Source organism: Lipotes vexillifer, unplaced genomic scaffold (genome assembly GCF_000442215.2).
Source record: "Lipotes vexillifer unplaced genomic scaffold, Lipotes_vexillifer_v1.1 scaffold238, whole genome shotgun sequence".
Taxonomy (NCBI): Eukaryota; Metazoa; Chordata; class Mammalia; order Artiodactyla; family Lipotidae; genus Lipotes; species Lipotes vexillifer.
In genome coordinates this window covers 1,475,257-1,485,383 of record NW_006785665.1, presented here as the reverse complement: position 1 = coordinate 1,485,383, position 10,127 = coordinate 1,475,257, and the positions used below count along the sequence as shown (strand labels likewise).

Sequence of the window (10,127 nt, the reverse complement as noted above, 5' to 3'; positions counted from 1 at the left end):
GCGTTTCCTCAGCCCTCTTTCCCCTCCTACTCCAGGTACTGCCTGACATATTGTCAGTTGCTGTGGGGAAAGGCAGAGGGGTCTCCTCTCTGCTCTTACCACCTACCCACCCCCACGTGGCTGCTCCTTAAAGAGAAGGCTTCCAAATTTGGATTGGTCAGAATTCAGGACCCTGACTGGGGTGCTGGCCAGGGTCAGACCTCTCAGGAGAGATTAAAGTCTCAGCACACCCAAGCTGCTTCGTTTCTGAGTCTCACACCCCCTAGCTGGAGAGCAGGTAGCCTGGGGCTCTGGGCCCCCTCTCCCTTTCTCTGTCTCCCAGGACCCAGGCCAGAGCTGGCACACATACAGGCTCAGTAGCAAACTCGCCTTCGGACGTTGTGCCCTCTCCCACTGCTGGTGTGGCTCTTCTGCTCCTTAGAGTTGCTGTGAGATGCCAGGTTGTGCTCAGGAGGGAGGAATCCCTATGATTTAGACCACTAAATGCTGATTATTAAGGTTCTGTTTTGAATTCTGGGACCAATGCCCCGAAATTTAACGTCTCATAATGGCTCCCGCCAATAGAGCATGTACTGCACTAAGTGCTACATGTAATTTTCCTACTTTACCCTCACAGTCAACATGAGGCGAGTACCACCATTATGGATGAGGAAACTGAGTGCTGGAGAGGCTTAAGTAAGGTGCCCAGAAGTAGTAGGACCAAGAGGCAAACTGTAGCCTCTGACTCCAAAGCCTGAGTTCTCAATGACCACCGCATGTCCCAGATCATAATCAAGGGTCATTGGCCAGTCTCAGTCTGTGCTTCTGTCTCTCTTGGGGTTCTCTGGTATTATCTCTGCGTCCCTACTATCACAATATCTCACATCCACTGTATTTCCAGTTTCTGCGATGGGAGAGATGTGATCACTCTCCTGTGTCTCTCACATCCATCTCTCACCCTTGCCCAGTGCCAAGTGGCATCCTTCGCAGGTACTGGGCATTTGGAGGTGTTCATTAAATAAAGTCTCTTTTATACTGCCAACATTGTCACGAGGCCCTCCAGGTCACATCTGCCTGAGGAGGTCTCTGTTTGCTCAGCTCCCACTGTTCCTGGCTTGTAAAGTGCCTGGGCCCGAGGCCTATCTTCCCAGTTGGCCTCGTGCCCCAGTTACTTGGGGGTTGGTCTCAGAGGCCACACTGGACCATCCACAGGTTGGGAGAATAAAAATGGAAAGGCTGGCTGGAGAGAAAAGGTAGAGTTCTTTCCATAAAGTGTTCTACTCCTTTTCTGTTTAACCACCACCACCTCTTCACTACTCCTTTTCTAGGCAGGAAGTCCTCCTGGTGTCTATACCCTGATGTCTCACTAAATCTTCCACTCTCCCCCTGGAGAAGCTAAAAAGCAGCTCTCATACCCTCTGGATGGTGATGGTGATGACAGTAACTAGCATTTATACCATGTTCTTGCCTATCTGCCAGGTACTGTTTAGATGTGCTTTAGATATTACCTCAGAACAACCCTATAAGGTGGGTGCTACAATTTCCAGATTCCTCGTTTTCAGATGAGGAAACTGGGAGAGAGTAAATAACTTGTTGAGGTCATGCAGCTAACCTGGTGGAACGGGGATTCAAACCCAAGTAGTCTGGGCTCCAGAATCCACGCTCTTAATCACTACTGTTCAGAGGCCAAAAGATCATCCCAACTCCACTCAGCAAGAAGTAAGTAGGGAGAAAACCCTGAAGCTCAGGTATGTCCAGGCCCTGAAGCCTCAGATGGCCAGAGCCTGCTACCTGGATTTTGATGATTGCTGGGAGCCAGGTCCTCAGAAAGTGGGAATGTTCAGCAAACTTCTGCCGAACCAGGAAGCCGCGGAGGCGGGCCTGGAGCCGGATAATGAAGCCCACATTGGCCTTCCAGAGCTGTTGGCGGTCACGGGCAGCGGTGATCTTGGTGACGGCCAACTGCAGAAGTAGGAGAGAGAGCCTTTGGTGTCCTGGTGGGTGGGAGCCTCTCCCGCAGGAAACTTCCCATCCATGAGCCCCCTCCTTTGCAGGGGCCCGCCAACCTGGATCTCCTCCCGAGTCAGGTGGGAGGTGTTGAGGCGGCAGCCGGGGGGTCGCTCCCAGGTCCCCTGGAAGGTCTGCAGATGCAAATAGTAGGCGGTACCATCCTTCATGTCATGTTGAACCCAGAGCGCTGTATCCCCTAAGCAGAAACCAAGTAAGCAGAGAAGGCTCAGAGGAGGCTAGAGGTGGCTGAGGCATGCAGAGAAGGGAGGGGCATGGTAAGGCCACTACCTGGGCGCCGCTTCTTTGCCATGGCATCTTCCAGGACTTGCTGGTAGCCGTCAGCACAGTCAGGAACCACCCCTCGCAGGCCCACGGAGGGGTTCCTTAACACCCGTTCTGTCTGGGCTGCCTTGCCCTCCTTGATGGCCTGATTGATGGCGGCCACACCAAGAGCCACTAATAGGGGCATCGGGAGGAAGTGGTCAGTCTTTCCGAGCCCCTCCCAGAGGCCCTGTCCTGTCTGTTGGGAAGGGATCCAGAGAAGAAGGACACAAAACCACCCTGCCTGATGGAAGGGACAAGGACATCCCAGGATGGACACAGAAGAAAAGAAGCAGCATGCAGCTGTGCTTGGAGGAAAAGTTAGCAATCAAGGAAGGCTTCCTGGAGGAAGGATGTGTAGGGCTGGGCTGGGGCTTGGTAAAAGGAAAGTCAGCTGGTACAGAAGCTCCAGGGCAGGATATGGTCAGAGAGCCTCAAGACAGTCTTTTAGGAGGAGAATAAAGTCCAAGAAGTGGGGGGAGTTGATGCAGCCCCTGCCTTCCAGTCACTCACAGACAGACAGATGGACAGATGGACTCCAGACACTGAAAACTAACACCATCAGCACCCCACACCAGAAATAACACCAGTGTCTATTTGTACTGACCTTGCCTAGTTTTCCTCAAAGCCAACCCCTCTTCACCAACTTCAAGACTAAACATTCTCTAACCAGAGCTGATTGTTGAAACCCAGACTCAAGCTGCCAGTAGAAAACGGGATGGGTTTTTGACCCCCATGTGGTTTCACATGCTCACGTTGTAGGAGGAAAGTGTACACAGGAAGGCACAGAAGGAGGCAGTGGGTGGACTATGGGCTCTCGACTCCTGAGGATTTCCTGACCAGCTGACTGCAAGGAAATCCATCCTACGGTCGAAGCAGCAGCCCTGTTCTCATTCTGGCCTGCCTCCCCAAAGAGGTTGAAATGGAGAAGGAGGTAACTGGGGAGGCTCCCGCCGAGCCCACATCTCCTCGCCTCCCCAAACCCCTCTCCCCTCCACTCCTGCCCCCACTCCCGCCCATTTACTCCTCTGAGCTGTGTTTGTGTCCTGGTTGGCTCTAACCACTTCCTGGCGGATCTCTTCCAGCCATAGCGCAGCTCCAGGATCCCCTGTCACCTGGTAAATTGAGAGAGATGGGACAAGATGAGAGCCCAGGCTGGTCTCCCCAAGCCCAGCTGCCCAGGGGAGCCAAACTGCAGGCCCACATTGGGAGCCACAGGGTAGCAGTCCCCACTCCCCTCTGCCTACCCTGCGTGGGCATGGCCTTGTGGCTCCCTTGGACTGCTGCCAAGTTCACAAGGTTCTTTCCTACCGTGCTTTCAGGCCAAGCATCAGCTCAGCTTGGCCACAGCACCCCCAGAACCCTCTTAAACCCTCAGCATCTGCCATCCTCTCAACAGCTCACTTCCCTGCCCTTGTGCCTCAGCCACGTCCAGGTAGAGCCCACGCCGGAGGCCCCACTTACCTGCCCCTCCTCCCCATTCCCCTACGCCTCAACTCACAGCTTCTTGGGCCCATCTGACCCTGACCTCCACCCTCTCCTTCCCATTCCTCTCCACGCTCCTCTGCCGCACAAGGCACTGGGAAGATTGCATGTGACCACGGGTCAAGTGAGCCTGTGCCTGCCATGCTGTAAGGCTTGTTCCCTCCCTTGCTTTAGCCAACCCCAACCCCAGACTCTACTCCCTCCCAGCTCTCCTCATTAATAGAGTGAACGTTCTAAACTAACATTTTATTGAGCACTGTGTTCCAGGCAGTGTTCTAAAGCATTTTCTTATGAACTGAAACTTGCAAAGCACATAAGACAATGCTCGGGAACAGAGTTAGAACTCCGTCAACCTTAGCTAGTACTCCTGTCATATTACCTCACTTAAACCCTATAACTCTGAGACAGGTTCACTATTATCACAAGCTTGTGGGTGAGGGAACTGAGGCCCAGAGAGGGTAAGTAACACATGCAGGGTCAGGTGCCAGGATGCATCCTGGAGTTGGATGCAACCTGGATAAGGATGCAGGAGTCCTTGTCTTCAGCCACTCTCTACGTTACCCCCTGCTCTGGATGTTACAGGTTTAAAACCCTGCCACATTCTTCAACTCACTTGGATTTTACCCTCATTCCAGTAGGTAGGTAGGACCAGGGCATGTAGTATTTTACAGATGTATAAGGAGAGCTCAGGGATGTTAGGGAATTGCTATAAGTCACATGGTCACTGAGTGTCAGAGCAGGGAATCCAATCTGGGTTTTCTGGCTCCCAGACCTGTGCTCTTCCCATGCACAAGGTCCCCACCATTCGCTCTGTGCTGGCAACCAGAATTCTGCCCTTCTTCCCCATGGCCAGATCAGAACCCCCACTGCCTCGCATCCCCAGAATGGACAGTGTCCATCAGACTGGCTTTCCCAGGGTGCATACTGGGCACAGCTCTACCCATAGGGGATATTCTTCCTGCTCTGGTGACCAACCGAGCCAGCCCAAGCCTCACCTGGGCCTTCTGCTTTTTGGCTGCCATGAGGAGGAGGTGGTACCGCGGGGCGACAGGAAGGCTGACATCGTCCAGGCCAGCCGCAGGAAGCAGAAGGGAGGAGAGGGTCTTTTCAGGGTTGTTCTGTTCCAGAGCCTCATTGATGAGGCTGACCGCAAGGACCTCTGGGAAAGAGAGATATAGGTGGGCAGAGGGCCCAGACTTATGGCTAAGGGATGGGGCTGTCCGCATTGGGCCATCTTCCCCCAGTCCTGGACTCCACTCACGATTGGTCTCTTCCTGGACCTGGGCGTTGACCTGACTCACGGTGGCCTGAAGATCATTCCAGCTCAGGAAGGCCCCATCCATTCCATGCACCTGTTGCAGCTTCACCAGAGTATCAAAGTACCTGGTAGCCAGGTGAGTGAGAATGAGGGGGGTAGTATGTGCACCATTAGCCAGAGGTCAGGGGAAACTTCTGGACTACTTTCCTCACTTGACCTCCAAGACATCACATTCTCCTGGTTCTCGTCTTGCCTTACAGCTTGTCCTTCTAAGTCTCCTCTGCTGGTTCCTCCCTCACCTCTAAATGTCGGAGCATCCCAAGACTCAGTCTTCAGGCCTCTTCTCTCTCCGTGCTCACACCCTAAGTGATCTCACCTAATCTCATGGCTTGAAACACCACATTCTAATGACTCCAAAAATTACACCAATAGCCCATTCATAAATGCCAGCTGCCTGCTCGGCATCTCCATGTGAACGCCAAAATTCACCGCAAGCCCAGCAGCAAACATCTAAACTCCCGATCCCCCCCATTCAACCTGCTTTTCCCACAGTCTTTCCCATCTTGGTAATTGTTTACTCCAACTTCTCAGGCCAAAAATCTTGGGACTCATACCCGTCTCCAGTCTCTCTCACACCCCATATCCAACCACATAACCAAATCCTGTCAGTTCAGCTATCAAAATATACCCAAAATCTGGCTCCTTTTCACCACCTCCACTGCTACCACCCTAGGCCAAGCCTCCATCAACTCTCGCCCAGGTTACTCCAACAGACATTTAACAGGTTTCCCTGCTTCTTCCTTTCTAACCCGGTAGTCGATTCTCGGCACAGCAGCCAGAGTGATCCTGTTAAAAGTAGGTCAGATCACCTCCCTCCTCGCTCAAACCCCCCCCACCGTGGCTTCCTTCCTCACTCAGAGTAAAAGCCAGAGGCCTACATGGTCCAGCCCCTGCAACTTCTCCCATTATTTTCCCTCCCTCCCTCCACTTCGCCTCGTGGCTTCCTGGTGTTCTTTGAACACACAAAAGACACTTCCTTTTCAGGGTCTGTGCCCCAGATAGCTCATGGCCATCACTTATGCCCTTTAGGTCTCTCTCCAAATGACCCCCCTACCAAAGAAGGCTTCCATAACCATACTATGTAGCAGAGACAAACTGCCCTTACCATGTCCCCACCCTTTATCTGCTTTGCCCTGTATTTTTAATCACCATAGCTCTTCTAATCATTTGACATGTTTGTTTTTTGTCTGTCTCCCTCTACTAGCACATAAGTTAGAGAGCAGGGAACTGTGTTTTGTTCACTGTTGTTTCCCAGCACCTAGAATAGTACCTGGCAGGACTTACCTGGTGGAGCAGTGGTTAAGACTCCGAGCTCCCAATGCAGGGGGACTGGGTTCAATCCCTGGTCAGGGAACTAGATCCCATATGTATGCTGCAACTAAGAGTTTGCATGCCACAACTAAGGAGGCTGCTGCCCGCAACTAAGGAGCATATGTGCCGCACCTAAGGAGCCTGCGAGCCACAACTAAGACCCGGTGCAACTAACTAACTAAATAAATAATTGAAGGGAAAAAAACCAAAAACGTATCTGGCACATGGTGGGTGAGTGGGTACTCAAACCTTTGTGATAAAAGATTAAATAAATGGAGGAAAGGGGAATGACAGTGAACCCACCCTCTCCCAGGAGAAACAAAGGCCAGGGAACTGCAAATAGACCCAGAGGGTTGGCCTGTGCCGGAGAACAGGGCATCATGCAGAAGGCTAGTCTCCGAGCACAAGAACTTGGACTCTTGACTACATTCCCTCCATCACCCACCCATCCCCTCTCTCAACATGCGGCTAAACCTTAACCTTTCTCACCGTTGAGCATTCTCTCCTTCCACCTCGGCCAGCCCTGTGGCAGGGTTCACCAGACTGCTCCAGAAGCTGCTGGCATCCCTGGCCTCCAGAGCACGGTTGATCAGGACCACGGCTGAGAGCATCTCCACGGCCACGAAGAGCTCCTCCTGGCCAAGCTCCTACAAGAGAGGGAGGGCTGATTCCCTAGCAGGCTGGTGAAGGGCCTCGGGCGTCTGCCTGTCATCCTGCCCCCAAGACTCTCCCACATCCCAGAGTCTCTGTCTCAAAACACCTATGGTCTAATCCATTCACTAATAATTAATCATACTTAATACTTGAGAGTGCTTACTATGTGCTCAATGTACATTGAGCACATTATCAGTTAATTTTCATAACAAGCCAAAGAGGTAAGTATTGTTAATATCCCTATTTCACAGATGAACCCATAGTCAAGTAATATAAGTTAAAGCTAACTGCCGGATACCAGAGCCCACATTCAACCAGTGAGGTCTACCTGCTCCTTTCTGGTCCCTACCACACACCAAGAACTGCACTAGGCCCTGGGCACACTGAGAGCAAGATAAAGTGGGCTCCTTAGTGCTGCACTACACACCCAAGGGCCCCTTCCCTGCCCAGTCTTCTCCTTCTCGAATATCTGCTTGTGCTGTTCCCTGTCTGGAGCACCCTTCCTGTCCTCTACAAACAGAATGCTGCAAATAATAATAATGATGATGATGATGATGATGATGGAGGCTAAAAATTTCACGCCAGGCTCACTTCTAAGCACATATGTTAACTCATTTAATCCTTACAACAATCCTATGAAATAAATATATTATTGTTCCCATTTTATATATGAATTGAGGGGCAGAGGAGGTAAATAGTTTGCCCAAGGTCACGTAGCTAGGAAGCAGTAGAGCTGAAATTTAACTCAAGGATTCTGGCTCTAAAGTCCACATTAGTCGCTATGCTTTACTTCTTAGGACTTATTTTATCCTTCCTTGTACTGTAGTCTCATACATTGAGACCATGAGCTTCCTGAGTGTCGTGCCTGGAGTCGATGCTCTATAAATGCCTGCTACGGTTACGATTCTTTATTGAGTCTCCTCTCTTCCAAGAAGCCTTCCGAGACTTAGCCTGAGCTCTGCCCCTTCCACTTCCCTAGTGTGAAGTCATCTCCCATTTACATCATCTACTCCTCCCTGTGTCTCTGCCTGGACCCTCGGGTGTATTCTAACTCCTCCAACAGGCTGGGAAGTCACTACAGGAGGGCCCTATCACCTCACCATCAGAGAAGCTGTATGGACAGGGGGAGGTGGGACAGCAGAGTGGTTAAAAACATAGGCTTCAAGTATATTCAGCTTTGCATGCACTCCCAGCACTGCAAGCCACAGCTGTTTTGGGCAAGTTACTTAACTTCTGTATCTGTTTCCTCATCTCTAAAATGGAAATAATAATACTTATCTCATAGGATTCTTTTACGATTAAATGTGTTTAAAGCAGTGTTTTCTCAAAGGTATTTGCTATTATAATACACTCAGGATGGCAAGGATGGTAGCCCACCTCCCACCCCTAATCTCTTGCCAGAATCTAAGGGTGCCCTCATGGGTGCTCTGGACTGACTGCTCTGATCCCTCCAGCTCCTTGGGAACCCAAGAGCTGGATCCTCATTTCTAGGGCTTACCCCCTGCTGCTGCCGCTGGAGCACTGCCAGCTCCTGCTGGTACACAGCTGATGCAAAGCGGTACACTGGAGGCAGCTGGGCTTCTGGGCACATCAGCTCCTTCACGGTGTCAGCTGCCACTCCCCTTCGGATGGCTTTGTTGATCCTCTGCACAGCCTGGAGCACTGCAGGGGAGGAGAGAGAGGCTGTACAGGCCGGGCATCCAGTGCCATTTCCACTCTCCTGGCTAACTAGGTTCTGCTGGCCATCTCTGAGGGGAAATGGCTTTGAACCTCTGCTAGGTTCAAAATGCGTTTCTAAACGTTCAGGAGGGAAAGGGGTTGGGTCGCTTTAAGAAGAGGCTCCGGAAGAAGCAATTTGTCAGGCCTAGAAGTTGAGTAGCTCAGCAGGTGGCTGTCATAGCAGAGGTGAATTCCTAGGGTGGTGAGCATAAGATTGACAGGAGGCTATGTAGCACGACTAAGATGAAGTTAGTCAAGGGGCTCCAGGGACCAAATCTTGATGAGAGCGCAGAAGAATAGGGAACTAGCTCCAAGGTGGAGCCATTTGGGCTGCAAAGGGCGAGAGTAAGCTAAAAAGGGGCCCTGGTGTTTGTATGTAGTTTTAGTTTTCAAGTGCTGGGGCTTATAAAATGCCAAGCAGATATGGGCATTGACATCAAGGAGCACAAAATCCACTGGGGAAAAATAAGGATACGAAATTACCTACACTGCATCGCCGTCACTGCTATGTGAGAGGTATTTCCCCTCCCCGCAAATCCACTGGCAGCGTGGGAGAGGAGGGATTCTAGGGGGAGAGAGTAGGAAGATTTCACAGAGGAGGAGGCATTTGAGGCAGCTCTGCAGGATATTTTCATCTGCTTTCCACTGGTGAAAACGTGGGAGAACTGTAATCCAGAGGACCAGAGGCCTGGCAGTGGGCAAAGCTGCGGGCAGTCAAGGGAGAACAGGTCATCTGACTCAACTGGGCTGGTGGGATGTGAAGAGAAGGGTTGGGGGAGACATTTGGAAGGTCTCACCTACCATGCTGAGGAGGTGGGACTAAAGTCTAGGAGGAATGTGGAAGAAGCCACGACGGTCTGAAGATGTTCAACAAAGAAGCTAAGATCAGATCTGTGCTTGAGCGATTATTCTGGCAACAGCAAGGAACTGAGCGATAAGCAGGCAGTTAGCCAGGAGCGGCCTGGGGGCTCCATGAGATAGCCACAGAGAGCCCTGCCAGACAAAGGTGAAGGGTGACTGAGCCAGTCCAGTCAGAGGCAAGCATTCGTGCCAGGTGTGGTGTCCACAGGCTGCTGCGTGGCGCCTCGGCACTCTATTTCTCTTCACGCCTGCTATCCAGATTGATCCCCTTGGAGGGATACAATCGCTAACCCACATTCTTTTGATAAAGAATTATATTTGTATATCATGTTTTTAAGGGAAACTGAGCTGGATCATGAGTTTCTCTCTCATCTGGGCCATCACTATATTTCAGAAGCCAAAGGAACTCAACCAAGTTGAAACGGTCAAAATACAGGGGAGGTAAAAAAAAAAAAAAAAAAAAAAAAAA

The 10,127-nt window shown here is 51.3% G+C and overlaps 1 protein-coding gene across 1 annotated transcript in view; it reads right to left on the bottom strand.

Annotated features, from left to right (window-relative positions):
• IQGAP3 (IQ motif containing GTPase activating protein 3) overlaps positions 1-10,127 on the bottom strand; it is a 38,408-nt gene that overhangs the window by 17,034 nt on the left and 11,247 nt on the right. The window contains exons 11-18 of the mRNA XM_007457887.1: positions 8,577-8,740; positions 6,914-7,071; positions 5,057-5,178; positions 4,791-4,954; positions 3,335-3,425; positions 2,278-2,445; positions 2,046-2,185; positions 1,771-1,941 (exon numbers count right to left, since the gene is read on the bottom strand). Coding sequence (XP_007457949.1) covers positions 1,771-1,941; positions 2,046-2,185; positions 2,278-2,445; positions 3,335-3,425; positions 4,791-4,954; positions 5,057-5,178; positions 6,914-7,071; positions 8,577-8,740 — 1,178 coding nt within the window. The remainder of the gene's footprint in view (positions 1-1,770; positions 1,942-2,045; positions 2,186-2,277; positions 2,446-3,334; positions 3,426-4,790; positions 4,955-5,056; positions 5,179-6,913; positions 7,072-8,576; positions 8,741-10,127) is intronic.